This window comes from Gobio gobio (genome assembly GCF_949357685.1).
Source record: "Gobio gobio genome assembly, chromosome: 24".
Lineage (NCBI taxonomy): Eukaryota > Metazoa > Chordata > Actinopteri > Cypriniformes > Gobionidae > Gobio > Gobio gobio.
In genome coordinates, this window is record NC_137120.1 from 6606696 (window position 1) to 6627574 (window position 20879).

Genomic DNA, 20879 nt, shown 5'->3' on the forward strand with positions numbered 1-20879 from the left:
ATCCAGTTGATGGATCCAAAATGACTCGCGCTGGTTGAATCTACGGATCCTATCACCTCCTCTATCCAAAGGTCTCACATGTTCCAAAACCTCTATTTTTAATAGGGAATCATTCTTATTATGCATATGTAAAAAGTGTTGAGCCATCTGATAGTCAGGATTACTGGTACGAATAGCATACTTATGCTCTGCCAATCGATCACGCAGACGTCTTTTAGTACGACCTACATAAAACACATCCTTACATGGGCAGGATAAACGATAAATGACAAATGTGGTGTTACAATTTATGAAATCTTTTATCTTGAATGTTTTGTTAGATTTGAAATCCACAAAGGTTTTCAATGGGATGACATTACTACAATTGGGGGCAGTTCATGCATCGGTATAACCCAATTGGTCTCTTAAGCCAACTTTCCTTCTTCTCAGGGGGAAGATAACTATGTACCAACTTATCACGAAGAGTCGAAGACCCAGCCTCGACCCATCTTCAATGCTCTAACTGAGGGAAGGAGGTTGTTCCCTAAAATCTCGCAATACATGGCCCCGGTCATCCTCTCCTTAATACAGTGCAGTCGCCCTGTCCCATGTGCAGAAAAACACCCCCAAAGCATGATGCTACCACCCCCATGCTTCACAGTAGGGATGGTGTTCTTGGGATGGTACTCATCATTCTTCTTCCTCCAAACACGTTTAGTGGAATTATGACCAAAAAGTTCTATTTTGGTCTCATCTGACCACATGACTTTCTCCCATGACTCCTCTGGATCATCCAAATGGTCATTGGCAAACTTAAGACGGGCCTTGATATGTGCTGGTTTAAGCAGGGGAACCTTCCGTGCCATGCATGATTTCCAACCATGACGTCTTAGTGTATTACCAACAGTAACCTTGGAAACGGTGGTCCCAGCTCTTTTCAGGTCATTGAGCAGCTCCTCCCGTGTAGTTCTGGGCTGATTTCTCACCTTTCTTAGGATCATTGAGACCCCACGAGGTGAGATCTTGCATGGAGCCCCAGTCCGAGGGAGATTGACAGTCATGTTTAGCTTCTTCCATTTTCTAATGATTGCTCCAACAGTGAACCTTTTTTCACCAAGCTGCTTGGCCATTTCCCCATAGCCCTTTCCAGCCTTGTGGAGGTGTACAATTCAGTCTCTAGTGTCTTTGGACAGCTCTTTGGTCTTGGCCATGTTAGTAGTTGGATTCTTACTGATTGTATGGGGTGGACAGGTGTCTTAATGCAGCTAACAACCTCAAACAGGTGCATCTAATTTAGGATAATAAATGGAGTGGAGGTGGACATTTTAAAGGCAGACTAACAGGTCTTTGAGGGGCAGAATTATAGCTGATAGACAGGTGTTCAAATACTTATTTGCAACTGTATCATACAAATAAATAGTTAAATAAATCATATATTGTGATTTCTGGATTTTTTTTTTTAGATTATGTCTCTCACAGTGGACATGCACCTACGATGACAATTTCAGACCCCTCCATGATTTCTAAGTGGGAGAACTTGCAAAATAGCAGGGTGTTCAAATACTTATTTTCCTCACTGTATATACAAATACAATTTGGGAACTATATATAAAAGCTGTTCCAGTCACATGAAAGTAACAAGAATAAATATTGATTCAGTGCGGTCTTTGTTTCTCATTGACGCTTGAACTTCCCCTTTAAGTTATACCTTTAGAGTCTTCGTAGCGTGCTAAGAGACAACGTTATCGGGAAATGCAGCCCTGGCCTTTCATACAGCACATAACCTATAACGTTGTGCTGCTACTGCTTTTCCCTATCTCACCCTCTCTGTTCTGAAGCAGCTCCACCTCATCTGTGCTCTGATATGAAAACAACTGAGTTATGATCATATTGAGTCCACATAGCCAGAAAAGAGTCCCTGGATGTACATTTTAAAAACTGGGTGTGCCACATTCATTTTCAGATTAATGTGTAAAAAAATATAACCATAACACTATATAAAATATAGGCTAACTCAGGTTAGCTTGACATTTTCTTTGAACAAGTAAATCAATTTTTACAAATTAACTTCCATTTTAAATGAACAAATATTGTAAGTGAACAACAATAGCTCAAGTTTAGAAAAACATTTATTATTAATTATTAATTATTATCTGAGTATAATGAGTTGAGTAGCCTATAACAGCAGCCAGAGTCTGCTTGTCATTGCTGACAGAAAACGCTGCTGTTTAAAGTGGACACAGAATGCTCTAGGCAACATTAAATGTTTAGGTTAGCTAGCTAACGGTCTGAAGTTACCTAGCAACAGTGTATGTTAACGTTAGCTCATCAACAGGTGTAGACCATAGACTGTAAAAAAATAAGTAGACAGACATTTTGATTACCCTGACCTGAGCTAATTTACTGAACCAACCAACTCACATCTCCTTTCTTTTTTTTCATCCATGAAGATATTAAAGTCATCTGTTGCTGGCGTTTCATGACTGACTGCGATACCGGCTGCTCAGTAGAGATTTCAGTGCGCTTTTACACTATTTAGAGTGTGCACGAGGCGTCCACGGTTGGATGTCTGCTCGGTCCTGCTCCTCCGTGACGATGACTGCGCGCGGTTAAAAAAAATAACAACAAACCAATTTGAAAGTGGGGGGAGACACGAACGGGATTTTGAAAAGTGGGGGGGGGGGGACATGTCCCCCCTGTCCCCATTGGAAATTACGCCCGTGGGTTCAGGGTCACTCCTTCCTCTCATTGCATGTTTTATTGACATCCGCGGTCGCCGGTCATATCCCATACCGGTCAAAGTTCATTTGATGAGACACACCCGACAAACGAGACTGTCATTATTTATCAGACCGCTAGAGGGCGCTCAATTTCAAAACGTGAATATAGGTCATAAAATGCTGCATGCACAAACGACCTATGGTGTCGTTTTTCGGAGGACAGGCTGGAATGTTTGAACCTTTTTTAGTAGTTGTGTTTGAGTGTCTCAATTGTCCTCAGTGTGAAAAGATGGATCTTAAAATCATACAGTCATTGCTGGAGAGGGTTCAAATATGAAAAAGCGGCTGGAAAACTGAAGAATGTGCAGGACCTGGAGGATTTTTCTGAAGAACATTGGGCAGTTTAACTGCTCAGGAGAAACAAGGGACTCGTCAATGTTCTTCAGGTTTAAACAATGTTCTTGTTTAAATCACAAAACAAAAAACAGCCGTGGATCATCCAGGGAACGACACACAGCACTGAGAATCAATGGTTCAGAAACTTTTTATCAGGGTTATTTGAATAAATTCAGCTATTTTTTTTGTCTTGTGGACTATATGTAAAAAAAAAAACTTATTCAGGACAGTACTAAATAAAAAATTACATGCATTTTGTATGATCCATCTTATTTAGTAACAATTATTCCCATTTTCACAGATTTCTGCAAGCGGTTGCACATACTTTTTCATGCCACATTATATACACACACACACACACTTGGTTTATAGCCTATCAGTGTCATTTACATCATACTTTTGTTTTTACCAGACTTTTAATTTATTCTGAGCAACTTTATTATTCCTTTTAACATCAGTGTGACATTCTGAAGAACCAAAACAGTGTCTTGATTATCTTTTCAATTTTGCAATCTGGGAGGATAACGATGAGCATAAACCAGACAAAAGACCTCAATTATTCTTCTGTGAGTTTATTTGTATTGCTTTATTCAGTAACAGCATGAAGTGAACGCTGTGCGTCCGGCTCAAAATATCAAATACAAAAGATTCCAGCTGAAGCTTCTCTAATAAAATGAAATAAAGAATGATCAGAAATCAATATTGTCACACAACAGTGAAAATCTTCAGAATTTACAATTTTACATTCACATTTGATCAGAGAGACAGATGGGCAGATTTACTTCAGATAATACAAAATATAGAATATACAATATAAATGCAATTATGTGTCATAAAAAAGGCACAGATTATAGCATAAGCAAATCTTATACTAAAGTAATATAAATGTGCAGATAATTTCTGCAATAAAAGCATCACACAGTTTTCACACAGAGATGAACAGTCAAAGTGACACTGAAGCTTCTTCAATTAAACACAAACTCACATGTTTTTAGAAACTTCTAGAAGTGATGAGACTGTTAAAGTGTCACTGACCTGATGAGGATTAAACATGAACATGTTATATGAAAAACACACATTAGTCAGACAAATACTGGGTTAGTCCACACATTCTGGTGTAATATATTGTAGCACTAAGAATGTAAAACCGGACAGATATCAGTGCACCCCCCTTTAAATTTCTAACTGTTAAAGTTATTGTTAGTTACCTGTATTACTTTATTGCATTGTGTTCAATTTGGTGAAACTCGGAGTCGTCAGCAGGGGGCAGCCGGGAGTTGCATGGCGCATGAGTGGCTGACTAGCTAGCAGCATAGAAGTAATATTCAGTACGAGATGAAGCGCGCAAGTGCAGAGAAATGTGCTCCTTGTTTGAACGGTGATTTTTTTGTGTGTTTTATACAGGTAAGCTGACAATAATCTTATTACTGGTAAATTCATAACAGTATTGTATTCTTATAGAGCTGTAGTTCGTGCCTGAGATGTGAAGAAAAGCTGAGTTTTTACTGTGATTACGATTGTCATGCGTGAAATGGTGGACGATAGTGTTAACAACTCAACGGGGAAATTAGTAACTCTTAATGTGAACAAAACGGAGGAATAAAGGCTTAAAAAGATATATACTCGAGATGTGAGTGCGTGACGAGGGATAATTAACCAAATAGATGTGTACGAAGTACGAACATTATTAAGTCGTGTGTATTGACGTGTCTGGGCAGTCTGAGCTAACGAGGCACACGTGTCTGTTATTGGTCCGTGCATAGACCTGTTACCCTCATTTACCATTACTTCGTCAGCCATTACATGTAAAAACGATTTCAGTACTGTTAAATAAGAACTCCAGTCAGATTCAGAGGTAAAACACTTTTATTTATCATTTTCTGAGTTTATAGTGAGAACACAGTAACTGTTAAACGGTTGAAACATAGTTCATGATATATTCAGTTCATTAGCTTATTTCATGAAAGAGTAAAAACGGATTAAAAGATAATTAAAACAGTGATATGAAAGAGAATTAAAATATGTGTGCAGTTATCAATGCTAGAGTAATGTGAATGTAGACTAAACTATTACTGAGATCTGAATATCTACTGTTACTAATTCTAAATGCTATTTTCATGGTTATGTTTAATGATTCACTTGTATTCATTTTAAAAAGAAAGTTTGTAATACTTTAATGATGGTATTCATCAGACCTTTCCTTTTATGTCGTTTATAGCGGGCACAGCACATGTTTAGATCTATTTTAATGTTTGTGTATTTAGGGCATGAATTTCTTGAGAATTGAGTACTGTATAAAGAGTAATGCGCCTAGTGTTACGTACCAGCTTAGACATTTGCACTATCAGACATGTGATTGTTTATGATAATTTGTAAAGGTATCACAGGACAAGAGCATAGAAGTAATATTCAGTACGAGATGAAGCGCGCAAGTGCAGAGAAATGTGCTCCTTGTTTGAACGGTGATTTTTTTGTGTGTTTTATACAGATAAATAAATGTGTTGCCCCAGGAAGTGACATCGCTTCATTCCTAAAAGTGTAACAATATAAACATGATATAGCTCATCAGAGCTAATAATTAAACAATAAGTGGTTAGTCAGAGTAACAGGTGTGAAATATGAGATTTTGATTAGATATACATTGGAGGATCAAATAAAGATGAGAGTTAGTCTACAGATCAGTAAATGAAATGTTTGAGTTTTTTACAGTTGTTTAACTGCACAGCTCGACCGCACACAAACACAGCGAGAGCTCATACAGGATTTCAGATGCTCACATGAGGAGAAGTCTGATTTGGATTGATTCTGAATGTTGATAATGTCACAGTCAGGAGTCAGGAAACGCCTGTACACGCATTAAACGCATCCCCTCTAGGTTATTACTGGCAATTATATCCATATCTTTGGGATCTGAAAGAAAACACATGAGACAGATCATATTAAAGAAAAGCTTTTCTTTTGGATATATAGTAAGGAGGAGTTGATTTTGAATGTTTCTATTTTTTAATATTAACACAATAATTAACAATTCTACACACACAGAGACTGAGTCCGCTCTAACAGACATCAGGAAGTGTCATCTGCTCGTCATACAGACTCAGAGTCCTTCATCTAAATGTCTGACAGGCAGAGTTGATCTAAAAAAAGTCACTACGGTCACTATTGATTTTGACCATGAAATATTTCATTTATTTTCCACTTTTGGTGATCTACACTCACCTAAAGGATTATTAGGAGCACCTGTTCAATTTCTCATTAATGTAATTATCTAATCAACCAATCACATGGCAGTTGCTTCAATGCATTTAGGGGTGTGGTCCTGGTCAAGACAATCTCCTGAACTCCAAACTGAATGTCAGAATGGGAAAGAAAGGTGATTTAAAGCAATTTTGAGCGTGGCATGGTTGTTGGTGCCAGACGGGCCGGTCTGAGTATTTCACAATCTGCTCAGTTACTGGGATTTTCACGCACAACCATTTCTAGGGTTTACAAAGAATGGTGTGAAAAGGGAAAAACATCCAGTATGCGGCAGTCCTGTGGGCGAAAATGCCTTGTTGATGCTAGAGGTCAGAGGAGAATGGGCCGACTGATTCAAGCTGATAGAAGAGCAACTTTTGACTGAAATAACCACCAGTATTAATAATCCTTTAGGTGAGTGTATATATATATACAGCGCAGCAGGTGCGTGATGATGATGATGATTAACTGCTGTTGTTTATTCTGCTATTGTTCATGTAGGCTAAAACTAAACCTCTGGGATTTTTTTACTGAAAAAAAATTTATGATTTTTTTTATTTCACAAGTCAAATGTTTTAAATAACCTTATGTGATCTCATTTGGCTTTGGATAAAAAAGTCAGACAGAATACATATTTTACAATATTCTGCATAATTATAAAAGCTCGAGTAGCATTGTATTATAAATATAATCTATTATGAAAACACCCAACATGGTATAAATAACACAGATAAGCCATATATTGTCGATTGTGTGTTTATTATCTTCAAACGTGTCTATCTGCATGTCAGAGCGATTTCTGGAAGCTGTTTATGTCAATGTCACATGGTATCTTCTTCATGCGTGCTATATATGGACTGCATGTGCACGGAGCGCCCTCTGGCTGCCAGTATGAATTATAAAGAGTTTTTTATGAATGAGAGCAGCTGACCCTCGTATTACAATCTTTAGAAGGTACCGACGGTTTTCATATTCATAACTCCTGACATATATTAACAAATTACGGTCACTATAATCTATGAGCTGGGCCCCCTCAGAGGCCAAGCCCACAGTTTCCACAACTGTACGAAGACACTGCCCGCCTGAGAGAGAAGGTCCCTCCTGAGCGCAATCTCCAGGGGAGAGCCGTCGAGGAGAGACAATGTCCGAGAACCAGACCCAGCCCGGCTAGAAAGGGGCTACTAGCAACAGATGGGCCCCGTCCCGGCGCACTCTCTCTAGAACTCCCGGAAGCAGAGCAATCGGGGGAAATGTGTACAGGGGCAGCCTCGGCCAATCCTGTACCATGGCGTCCAGTTAGAGAGGAGCTGGAGGCATCAGGGAGAACCACAGACAACAATGAGAATTCCTATGCGTTGCGAACAGGTCCACTTGAGCCCTGCCAAATCTCTCCCAAAGGAGCTCCCTTGGCCTCGGCCCCTGCCTCGACAGGAGGTCTGCTTCCACATTCAACTGCCCAGGGATGTACATAGCCCTGACTGAGAGCAGTTTCCCCTGGGACCAGAGGAGGATAAGGCGAGCCAACGTGTACAACTGGCGAGACTTCAGACCCCCCTGATGGTTGACATAGGAGACCACCGATGTGCTGTCTGTGCACACTAGCACACGATGGCCCCTGAGGAACGGCAGGAAGTGCTTCAGAGCCTGAAACACCGCCAACATCTCCAGACAATTTATTTGCTATGAATGATGGTGCTCCTGCCATAAGCCCTGGGCAGAGCGACCACTCATGGTCGCCCCCCAGCCCGTAAGGGAGGCATCCGTGTTCAGAGATACTCTGATCAGAGTATCAGAGATGTTACTATACACAAAGGTGTGTGGGCTGAAAATACGGTAAGACACGGACCGCTTCCACCATCTCGACACCTCAGTGTGGAGATCCGTGAAGAACGGTAAGCTCCGCTTCGGAGGCTGAACAGAGCGAGCGGGAAGAAAGCGCTCGTCGAGCCTGCTTTTAACAGATGCTCGCTCATGATGCTCTTGTGGCCAATCGATGTTTAACTTGGCCACTGCTCTGCTCAGAACCTCCATGTGCTCCTCACTAGCAGGGTTTTGAAGTGGCGAGTCCTCAACCCCTGCATCGACTCTGCAGACATCAACCTCCTCAGAGGAAGACAGCTGCAGCGCCACGGCCGCCCCCCAGGCGAGAGAAACCGCAGTGCTGCGGCCGGCCCCCGGGCGAGAGAAACAGCAGCATGGGCTCCCAAACCCAGAGAAGCGGCACTGGATATGACGGGTGAAGGCTGAGATAGGGCGGAGCCCGTCTCAGACTCCTCCGACAGATCCAGCTGTGAACCTCAAGTCATGAGCTGTTGCTGCGCCTCAGCATCAGCGGGGCCCGTGCTGCAGGCAGCGCGAACCGGGACGCCCTCCTCTAAGAGCGCCTGGCAGGATCGCAGCACAACAAGAGGCAGCGCCTCATAATGCTCGCAGCCAGCACCCTTGAGTGCCGACTGCGCGTGCTGCTCACCCAGACAAACAACACACATCAAATGTGTATCCCCGCTCGTGATGTAAGGTGAGCAGGGAGGAACACATTGTCTGAAGTGCTGTTCACTCGCCAACAGCAGCAAACAGAGACAGAGAAACACAGAACAGACATTAGCTGGAGAAAAACACCAATAAAAGCAAAAGGGAACAAAAACGTCTCGGTTACGGATGTAACCCTCGTTCCCTGAGGAGGGAACGGAGACGTACGTTAGTGACTAACGAATGGGGGTTTCGCCTAGAAGCCTATCATCTTCGAGCATAGAGAAAACGCCCAATGGCGTGCCAATGCCATGGGGCATGCGGAATTTGCATACGTAACTCCGCCTCACCGCGTGAGTATATAAGGAAGTACGTGGCAATATCGCATTATGTTACCTGCTTGAGGAGCGAAGACTGAACTCCTGCGTTCCAGGTAGCACAGCTGAAGTGGCAATGGTTACATCCGTAACCGAGACGTTCCCTTTCGTTCAGTCACTACGACGTCCATTAGTGACTAACGAATGGGGGTTCAATATAATCTCGCCACTCAGCTGTCTTCCAGTGCCCTGCGTAAGTGTGAGTTCCCTGTCGTAAGACTAATACGGACGAAGGACTCACGCTTAACACAGGAATACCAAGGTACACTGGGAAGCATATCCCAGTGAGGGAATGCCAAGATGCCTGCCCGTAGGGAGGACTTAAGAGTACACATATGACCCGCTAAGGGCTGCATATGGAAAACTCTAGGGTACCAGCCGCAGGTGGAATTTTTAACCCTAGGGTGGCAGGGACTTGCCAAGGGAAAGACACCTGCTTGCAAGGGAGGCTAACGGTGGAAATACTCGTGTGGGGGTCGCCGGAGGGGAACCATGCACACGGGGCACCTGGCCGGACACGAGGGTCTGGGCTCGTGAGAGGGCAGACACACAGGTATCGGCATACGCGGTGCTGGAGGAACTCAGGGCTCTCGGGGAACTCACCTGAGGAAAAATATCGCACGTATCCAGTCCGTGGAGTGGAATGGCGAGCAAACTATGACACCTGAGCCTGGCCCATTACCGGCCCCTCGGGGGGGCGAGTACATAGTCGGACACTGGCTCCACTCGGAGATTGTAGAATCTGGTGAATGTGTTCGGTGTCGCCCAGCCTGCTGCTCTGCAGATGTCTGTTTGTGAGAAGCCATGCGCTAAAGCCCAAGAGGAGGCCACACTCCAAGTGGAGTGTGCCCTAACCCCAAGGGGACATGGTCGACCTTGCTGCTGGTAAGCCAAAACAATGGTGTCCACTATCCAGTGAGACAGCCTTTGCTTTGAGAGAGCTCTTCCCTTCCGCTCTCCACCATAACAGACAAAGAGCTGGTCTGAGGTCCTGAACACTGCGTGCTGTCTACATAGGCGCGTAGGGCGCATACTGGACAGAGCAATGCCAAGGCTGGCCACACGTGGAGGTTCCAAGATCTGGACGCGGGTGCCATAGGGTGCCCCGTCTCTGAGTGTCTCAGAGGAAAAGCCAGGGAGGGGCTGTCACAAGGAGTAAGAGTTCGGGGAACCAGGTCCGGCCGTGCCAGTACGGGGCGACCAAAAGGACCTGCTCCTTGTCCTCCCTGATCCTGCACAGGAGCTGTGCGAGTAGGCTCACTGGGGGGAACGCATATTTGCGTAGGCCCCGCGGCCAGCTGTGCGCCAGTGCATCCGTGCCGAGCGTGCCCTCGGTCAGGGAATAGAACAGGCTGCAGTGGGAAGAGTCGTGGGAGGCAAACAGGTCTACCTGCGCGTCCCGAACTGTTCCCAATGAGCTGGCCATCAGGGGATGGAGTCACCATTCTCCCGGGAGTGGCTGAAACCGTGAGCTCGTCGGCTGCACGGTTCAGGGCTCCTGGAAAATGGACAGCACGAAGGGACCTCAGGCGCTTCTGACTCCAAAAAACGAGGTGGCGGGCGAGTTGAGACATACGGCGGGAGCGTAGACCGCCCTGGTGGTTGATGTACGCTACTACTGCCGTGTTGTCTGTCCTGACAAGCACATGTTGACCCCTCAGCAACGCCCGGAGGCGGTGCAGGGCGAACCGTACTGCCAGTAACTCAAGGCAATTGACATGCAGAAGGCGCTGGGGTCCGGTTTCCAGGAGCCAGCGGCTGCTTGTCCATTGCACATGGCACCCCAACCCGTGGTAGAGGCATCCGTCGATATGACAACATGCCTGGAAACTCGTTCTAAGGGCACACCGGCCCATAGAAAACTGAGGTTCGACCACGGGGTGAGTGTCTGAAGGCAGGCCTGAGTCACTTGTACCCGGAGCGTGCCAGACTGCCATGCCCACCTCGGTACTCGATCGCGAAGCCAATGCTGAAGCGGTCTCATATGAAGCTATCTGAGCGGCGTCACCGCGGCTGCAGATGCCATATGCCCCAGGAGCCTCTGAAAAAGTTCAGTGGAACCGCATTCTTGCCCTCGATTTGACGGAGGCAAGTCAGCAGAGACTGCGTGCGCGCTCGCTGTTAAGCAGCACGCACCTGGCGACCGAGTCGGAAACCATACTGAGAAAAGAGATCCTCTGCACGGGGCAGAGTCGGAGTGCCGGAGTCGACAAGTGCCGGAGCACTTGGACTCTGTGTCCGCAGACCTGCTTACGAGAGTGACCCAGTATGAGCCAGTCATCGAAGTAGTTCAGGATGCGAACCCCGTGCTGCCTGAGTGGCGCAAAGGCTGCCTCGATAGACTACGTAGAGTCACGAGGGGACAGAGCTGCCCGAATGGGGGGACTGCGTACTGAATGTCCGCCCCTCGAGGCAAACCGTAGGAACGGTCCGCATCGAGGAAGGAGACATGAAAGTAAGCGTCCTTCAGGTCGATCGCTGCAACCAATCTACTGGACGCACGCGTCCGAGGAGGCGTTCACTACCGACATCCTGAACGGAAGCCTGTGAAGGGATCGGTTCAGGACGGGCAGGTCCAGGACTGGCCGTAACCCACCGGTTTCCTAGGGTACAATGAAGTAAGGGCTAAGGAAGCCCGACTTCATTTCGGCTGGAGGGACAGGCTCGATTGCACCCTTCGCCAGTAGGGTGGCAACCTCCGCACGTGTGACGGGGGCGTTGGCCCCGATCACGGTACAGCGAACTCCCCAGAGCGGGGAGGAGCCTGCGCAAACTGAATCGCATAGCCGAGCCTGATGGCCTTCGCGACCCAGCGGACAGCCCCTGAAGCTGAAGCCAGGCTCCAGGAACTGACCAACGGGGTCGCTCGGACCACAGACGTACCCCGGGTGGGGCAGCGAGGCAGCATTACCGGTCCGGACGTGGGAGGCGTAGCGTCCCGGCGTGGGGCCACGGTTAACGGCTGCGTCCTGACAGAGGAGACCAGGGAAGGACGCACGTTCCACTGGGGTCTGCTCTGAGAGGAGGCTGGCGACAGAGAGGGACGAGAGCGGCGCGGCCCGGGGGGCGGCACACACTGCCATCACCGATGTCTGTGACCTCAGAGATGGGACACCAGTTCTTTCCAAGTGCTGCCAGCCCGGGGGCCAGCAGCAAAACTGAGTCTCAACCGCGACATCGCGATGGTCACGTTCCCGCAGTGGGAACATGACACATCCACAATCACTGCCCGAACGTGCTGAAGCCCAAACACGTCGAGCAGTGAATGTGCCCATAGACAGCAACGGAGATCGATCGCACCCGGAAGTGCACGGGCGAACCGTCTTGAAAAAGACGTGCCACGCGCAAGCTCTTTTTGTGAGAGGAAACCTCGGAGTCGATGCCGAAGCGCCCAGGGAAACACACACCAGCTGTCTAGCAGACCAGATCCGCAGGCAGGAAGTACGCGATCACTGGAACGCGCCGTCACACCAACAACGACTGGAAAGCTGCTCGTCTCGAAGAAGCTGACAGCGTCTCAGAAGGCTTGTGAGGAGTGAAGAGGTAGGTACTCTTGGCTCCGAAAGCAGAAACATAATGCGATATTGCCACGTACTTCCTTATATACTCACGCGGTGAGGCGGAGTTACGTATGCAAATTCCGCATGCCCCATGGCATTGGCACGCCATTGGGGTTTTTCTCTATGCTCGAAGATGATAGGCTTCTAGGCGAAAACCCCCATTCGTTAGTCACTAACGTACGTCGTAGTGACTGAACGAAAGGGAACACATTATCTGATATACTTCTTGAATATTCATGTTTTGTGTTGTACTCATCACTGGATGCTTCTTTTTAATTAAAAGTATCTGCTAATGTGATTTATTATTTATTATTTTGACATTTGGGAGCACCTGAAGCTACTGCTCTGCATTTCTTATCAGTTAAAATAAATCTATAACTTTTATACTAAGAAATATTAAATTAAAATAATTACAATTTAAAATTTATATTCTATATGTTTCCATTCCTTAAGTATGAAAAGCATCATCACCAGCCTGAGCTGAACCTGACCAGATGAAAAGTGCACAAAATCTGTTTGAAATCTAAATGGGGACAGTGCACAGGTTTCTATTGTTAAAGCTAGTTATAAAAACTGTTACCTAACCCAAACCTGTGCCTTTCATTGCTACACAAACAATAAGTGTTTAATGTTATAAAAATGTATTTAAAGTCCTTCATTATAAAACTAAAACAACATATCCTTTTTTATACTTTTAATCTTTACTGTAGCATAATAATGCTCAGGATTTTCATCTTGCTTTATCAGCTGTAATACTTACGTCTTTCTAGTTTAGAGATCCGATAAATCACAGCAGCAACAGCAGCAACAGCTGCAATCACCGCAAGAGCAACAGCAATCCCTGCTACAGCTCCTGAAGACCAACCTGAACCTGGAACTGATACAGACAGACAGTCATTAGTGTGAGTGAATCTGATAGATTGATCTATATCAATATGAATCTGATTCTGTGTAAGGAGTGAATCATAAATGATCCTCTAATGTAACTTCAGATATCATGATTCTCTTATTCACTGTGTGTTACAGCAGGTGTTTGATGCTTTCAATTAAAACATTACACGCAGTAAATGCAGATTAAACCGTTTACAAACCTTCAGAAATGTGCAAACAGTCTTAAAACATTCACTGCAGATGCCATGGGCTCTGACATGTTCATAGATAATAACCATAAATGATCAGTGCATTAGTGTCTTCTGTGTTACTTCGAATTGAATTTTCTTAGTAAGGACTCTATATAAAGGAAGATTATAAATACTAGTATTAAAAATAAGAAATACATTCAAAACATGAAAAAAAAAAAATAATTTCATATGATCCTATATTTAATATAAAATAGTTTTTCATGGACTACTGGGATGTACGTGTATGATTGTATGTAATGTTTTTTGTATGTAATGTTATGAATATTTTGGTGCGCCTTTTGTGTACCTTTACTCTTCATCATCTGGTTACAGGTGGAAACTGTGTATATCTCAGTCTGCATCGTTACTATTCATAAACTATGGGCCCTCCTATAAGCTTTTTTTAGCTTCTTTGGGGGACCCATTAACTCTACCCAATTGATTTTATACCCCCGACTGTATTATTGTAATGCCTGAAGTGGTATGGTGAATGAATGAATTCAATTCATGTAATTATTGATGTGATCATTAGTGTAATGATAATGTTATTAATAATTTAAACTAAAACTTTAATTTAAAGAGTGCTTGTCTCAAGAATCAAATGTTGAGACCTTGTTAGTTGTAATTATAACAACAACAGAACAGTTAACTACAGAATTATTGGCCCTCTTGTGAGAATAAATCTGCATTGTTTATCCTTTTGATGTTACTGTATTTTTGATGTTCTGATATTACTGTAATCTTATATCTGGTATTTAACAGTTGAGATGGTTCTTTAATGCTGATCTAACAGCAGAAGACACAAGCTCAGTTGTGCAGGTGGGGCATGTTGTCACACTGCGTTACAATGAGCCCCTATTAGAAATATGCCATTATATTCTATATGAAAGCTATTGAGAAACCACAATAAAAATGTGAATAAAGACTGAGAGTCAATGTTTAGAAGTTATTCATTATTATTATGTTTTTAACTATAATGTATAGATGTGTTTTGAAGTGTGTTTGTTGTCAAACTCAAAAATGTTATTATTTATTAGAAAAAGTTCATAATTGTTTTTTATTGACAAAATATTTTAGTTTGTCTTGGATATATTTTGATTATGTCTAGACATGTGAGAAATTAATGTGGGAAAAATAAATATCAATCTTTTGATCAAGATATACTTAAAAGTATAATTAAGTATTCAAAGTATACTTGGCTTGTAATTGTGTTTAATCTTTTGATTGAAAAGCCTATTAAATATACTTTTTTCTACATAGATTTACATAGTCTTATGAAACTTACATTGTTTGAAAATATTGATTAGAATATTGATATAAAATAGATATGTTCCTAATTCTGCGTATCTTAATTTTTGTGTAGGCTAGTCCACTGGTAGTGTACATAGGAATTCACTTCAAATCTGCTTTACTCTTTCCCCACCATTGACTGACATTTCTAGCTATCCATGTTTTCACTGTTATATGGTAGGGGGCGCTATGAAACATCTTCTAGTACAGAATCTCCAGATCAAAGTACAGGAGAAGAAGAAGTTGAAACAAGTGATGGAAGTTCCCTTTCGTTCAGTCACTACGACGTACGTTAGTGACTAACGAATGGGGGTTTCGCTTAGAAGCCTATCATCTTCGAGAATTCAACAGCGCCCAATGGCAGTGCCAATGCCATGGGCATGTGGAATTTGCATGCGTAACTCCGCCCCACCCTGTGGGTATATAAGGAAGTACGCTGGCAACATCGCATTATGTTTCTGCTTTGGAGTCAAGAGCATCTCTTCACTCCTACAAGCCTGAATTCTGAAGTCTTCTCTTCAGTCTTCGAGACGAGCGGTTCTCCAGGGTGTTGGATTGACGGCGCATTCCAGCGATCTCGCATTGCCTGCCTGCTGATCTGACCCCGAGTGCTGGACTGAAACAGCGGCCCGTCTCTGACGCCTCGTTCGTTTCTTTCACACTCCGCCTCCGGGTGTGTCAGCACTGCCTGATCTGACCTAGAGTTGATAGCCCTGTTATCTCGGGTATACCCCCCCCCCCCGCGTTGAACAACTCTGTTGCGCACTACAGTGTCCACAGAGGGCTTTGACGTAGTGTGGCTGTCCTAAGCACCCTCCCTAAGCCTGTGGGCTCGTCTACTTCGGTGGCGTGGTCCTGCAGTGCTATGGGGTAGGCCGCCGCCCCTTTGCATATGCACAAGGGTGGAGCTGACCCAGGGCTCTTTTCTGAGCTGCGTGCCGCCACTGATCCCGCCCTCTGGGTGGTGAAGGTGGCCACACGCTCCTTCGGTCGGGTGATGTCCACAGCTGTGGTCCGGGACAATTTCCTGGCCTTACTTGGTGATATGGGGGGTTGACTGAGCCCGCCTCCTCAACTCGCCCATATCCCAGGCTGGCCTCTTCGTCGGCGCGGCTGAGAACTGCGCCCAACAGTTCTCGGCCGCCCCAGAGCAGACTGGGGCTGTAACACGTACTGCCCCGGCGGCTGGCTGCTGCACCAGCCGCCGGCCCAGTCGCCTCAGTCCGCTCGCCGCCGAGGGCGCCCTCCCTCCTCCCGTCCGGCCCCAGCAGCAGCCTTCTCCGGGCCGCGCCATGGAGGTGGTTGCAGGATGTCGCCCAGTCCGCTCCTCAGCCTGGCTAAACGCCAGGCTGGAGGTGGACAACTCAGAGATGGGTTTTAGTTCTTTCCAGGGGATGGTAGCAGGGCCTCTCCTTTCCCTGGTGGAGGGCCGGGGGAAAATCCTTCTGCTGCAGGCCCTCGGGCTAGCAGCGCTTGGAAAGAACTCAGGTTCCTGTCTCTGAGGACCCAGACATCGGTGATGGCAGTGTGTGCCGCCTCCGGGCCGCGCCACTCTCGTCCCTCTCTCTCGCCAGCCTCCTCTCAGAGCAGACCCCAGTGGAACGTGCGTTTTTCCCTGGTCTCCTCTGTCAGGACGCAGCAGTTAACCATGCCCCCGCACCGGGACGCCCAACAGCCTCCCATGTCCGGGACGGTAACGCTGCCTCGCTGCCCCACCCTGGGTACGTCTGTGGTCCGAATGACCCCGCTGGTGCAGTTCCTGGGAGTCTGGCTTCAGCTTCCGGGACTGTTCCGCTGGGTCGCGAAGACCGTCAGGCGCGGCTATGCGATTCAGTTCGCGCAGGTTCCTCCCCGCTCTGGGGAGGCCGCCCGCTATGATGGGGCCTATCCCCTGTCATACGTGCAGAGGTTGTTACCCTACTGGCGAAGGGTGCGATCGAGCCTGTCCCTCCAGCCGAAGTGAAGTCCGGCTTCTCAGCCCTTGCTTCATTGTACCCTAGGAAACCGGTGGGTTATGGCCAATCCTGGATCTGCCCGTCTTGAAACGATCCTTCACAGGCTTCCGTTCAGGATGTCGGTAGCGAACGCCTCTTTGGACGCGTTTGTCCGGTAGATTGGTTGCAGCGATCGACCTGAAGGACGCTTACTTCATGTCTCCTTCCTCGACGCGGACCGTTCCTACGGTTTGCTTCGAGGGCGGACATTCAGTACGCAGTCCCCCCATTCGGGCAGCTCTGTCCCCTCGTGACTCTACGTAGTCTATCGAGGCAGCCCTTGCGCCACTCAGGCAGCACGGGGTTCGCATCCTGAACTACTTCGATGACTGGCTCATACTGGGTCACTCTCATAAGCAGGTCTGCGGACACAGAGTCCAAGTGCTCCGGCACTTAGCCCGTCTGGGCCTTCGGGTCGACTGGGAGAAGAGCGACTCTGCCCCGTGCAGAGGATCTCTTTTCTCAGTGTGGTTTCCGACTCGGTCGCAGGTGCGTGCTGCTTACCAGCAAGCGCGCACATAGTCTCTGCTGACTTGCCTTCGTCAAATCGAGGGCGAGAGTGCGGTCCCACTGAAGCTATTTCAGAGGCTCCTGGGGCATATGGCATCTGCAACGGCGGTGACGCCGCTCGGATTGCTACATATGAGACCGCTTCAGCACTGGCTACGCGATCGAGTCCCGAGATGGGCATGGCGGTCTGGCACGCTCCGGGTACAAGTGACTCGGGCCTGCTTACAGACTCTCACCCCGTGGTCGAACCTCAAGTTTCTACGGACTGGAGTGTCCTTAGAACGAGTTTCCAGGCATCTTGTTGTATCAACAGTTGCATCTTCCACGGGCTGGGGTGCCATGTGCAATGGACAAGCAGCCGCGGGCTCCTGGTCAGGACCCCAGCGCCTTCTGCATGTCAATTGCCTCAAGTTACTGGCAGTACGGTTCGCCCTGCACCGCTTCCGATCGTTGCTGAGGGGTCAGCATGTACTAGTCAGGACAGACAGCACGGCCGTAGTAGCGTACATCAACCACCTGGGCGGTCTACGCTCCCGCCGTATGTCTTAACTCGCCTACCATCTCGTTTTATGGAGTCAGAAGCATCTGAGGTCCCTTCATGCTGTCCAGATCCCGGGAGTCCTGAACCGTGCAGCCGACGAGCTCACGGCTTCAGCCCCTTCCTGGAGAATGGAGACTCCATCCCCAGACGGTCCAGCTGATATGGGAACAGTTCGGCGACGCACAGGTAGTCCTGTTGCCTCCCAGGACTCTTCCCATTGCTCCCTGTATTATTCCCTGACCGATGGTTGGCACGGATGCACTGGCGCACAGCTGGCCGCAGGGCCTACGCAAGTATGCGTTCCCCCAGTGAGCCTTCTCGCACAGGTACTGTGCAAGATCAGGGAGGACAAGGAGCAGGTCATGTTGGTCGCCCCGTTGGCACGGCCAGACCTGGTTCTCAGAACTGCTACTCCTTGCGACAGCCCCTCCCTGGCCTATTCCTCTGAGTCAAGACCTTCTCACTCAGAGACGGTGCACCCTTTGGCACCCGCGTCCAGCGCTCTGGAAGCTCCACGTGTGGCTTCTGGACGGGACGCGGCTGGTTTGAGTAGCCCTCCACCTGCGGTGGTCGCTACCATCACTTCCGCTAGGGCAGAGTCTACACGACACCTCTATGCGTTGAAGTGGAACCTCTTCGTCACATGGTGTTCTTCCCGCCAAGAAGACCCCTGGAAATGCCCGATCGGGTCCGTGCTATCGTTTCTCCAGGAGGGGGTGGAACGAAGGCTGTCTCCTTCCACCCTTAAAGTGTCGTGGCCGCAATATCTGCCTACCACGATCTCCTGGGAGACAAAAAGGTAAGTCAGCACGAGCTGATCATCAGGTTCCTGAGGGGGGCGAGGAGACTGAATCTTCCTCGCTCTCCTCTCGTTCCCTCTTGGGACCTCTCAGTAGTCTTAAGTGCTCTGCAGAGGCCTCCCTTTGAGCCTTTGCGGTCGGTTGAGATTAAATTCTTGTCTATGAAGACGGCTCTGCTGACCGCATTGGCCTCTCTTAAGAGGGTAGGGGACCTGCAGGCATTTTCGGTTGACGAAGCGTGCCTGGAGTTCGGGCCAGCTAACTCTCACGTGATCCTGAGACCCCGGCCCGGATATGTGCCCAAGGTTCCCACCACTCCGTTCCGAGACCAGGTGGTGAACCTGCAAGCGCTGCCTTTGGAGGAGGCAGACCCAGCCTTGGCATTTCTCTGTCCAGTACGCGCTCTCCGCGCCTATGTAGACAGCACGCAGTGTTTCAGGACCTCAGACCAGCTCTTTGTCTGTTATGGTGGAGAGCGGAAGGGAAGAGCTCTCTCAAAGCAGAGGTTGTCTCACTGGTTAGTGGACGCCATTGTTTTGGCTTACCAGCAGCAAGGTTGACCATGTCCCCTTGGGGTCAGGGCACACTCCACCCGGAGTGTGGCCTCCTCTTGGGCTTTAGCGCGTGGCGCCTCGCTAACAGACATCTGCAGAGCTGCAGGCTGGGCGACACCTAACACATTCGCCAGATTCTACAATCTCCGAGTGGAGCCAGTGTCCGACTATGTACTCGCCCCTACGGGTGGCCGGTAATGGGCCAGGCTCAGGTGTCTTCGCTTGCTCGCCATTCCACTCCACGGACTGGATACGTGCGATATTTTCCCTCAGGTGAGCTCCCCGAGAGCCCTGAGCTCCTCCAGCACTGCTTACGCCGACATCAGTTCAGTCTGCCCTTTCGAGCCCAGACCCTCATGTCCGGCCAGGTGCTCCGTGTGCATGGTTCCCCTCCGGCGACCCCCACACGAGTATTTCCACCGTAAGCCTCCTAGCGAGCAGGTGTCTTTCCCTTGGCAAGTCCTGCCGCCCTAGGGTTAAAAATCCACCTTCGGCTGGTACCATAGAGTTCTTCCATATGCAGCCCTTAGCGGGTCATATGTGTATTCTCTAAGTCCTCCCCACGGGTAGGAATCTTTGCATTCCCTCACTGGGATATGCTTCCCAGTGTACCTTGGTAATCCTGTGATAAGTGGGAGTCCTTCGTCCGTATTAATCTTACGAAAGGGTACTCACACTTACGCAGGGCACTGGATGACAGCTGAGTGGCGTTGTTGTATTTGAACCCCCATTCGTTAGTCACTAACGTACGTCGTAGTGACTGAACGAAAGGGAACGTCTCGGTTATGTATGTAACCCTCGTTCCCTGAGGAGGGAACGGAGACGTACGTTTCCTTTGCCACGTCAGCTGTGTTGCTGGTATGCGGAGTTCAGTCTTGGCTCCTGCAGCAGTAACATAATGCGATGTTGCCAGCGTACTTCCTTATATACCCACAGGGTGGGGCGGAGTTACGCATGCAAATTCCGCATGCCCATGGCATTGGCACTGCCATTGGGCGCTGTTGAATTCTCGAAGATGATAGGCTTCTAAGCGAAACCCCCATTCGTTAGTCACTAACGTACGTCTCCGTTCCCTCCTCAAGGAACGAGGGTTACATACGTAACCGAGACGATTGCTCACGCAAATGTAAAATAACACGATCATCAAACATTTAACAGCATGTAAATCAGAACTGCCTAATATTACTGAATGAAATGTTGAACCAATGAAGAGGAAACAACGGTCTTTGGGGGTGTCGATGGACTCAATCTACTCCATCTGTGTTTTAATCATCCTTCTGAATCTGATCAAGGCATAGTATTTTGACAAAAATGCGATTTTCTCAACTGTT

At 47.4% G+C, this 20879-nt stretch overlaps 1 protein-coding gene across 1 annotated transcript in view; it reads right to left on the reverse strand.

The window, feature by feature from the left end:
• Positions 1-3659: 3659 nt before the first annotated feature.
• Positions 3660-20879, reverse strand: part of LOC307120820 (uncharacterized protein) — a gene marked incomplete at its 5' end in the record, with an annotated part of 65381 nt that continues 48161 nt past the window's right edge. Inside the window, 2 exons of the mRNA XM_079807995.1 lie at positions 3660-6005; positions 13499-13615. Of these exons, the coding sequence (XP_079664121.1) occupies positions 5923-6005; positions 13499-13615 (200 nt within the window). The 3' untranslated portion in view covers positions 3660-5922. The remainder of the gene's footprint in view (positions 6006-13498; positions 13616-20879) is intronic.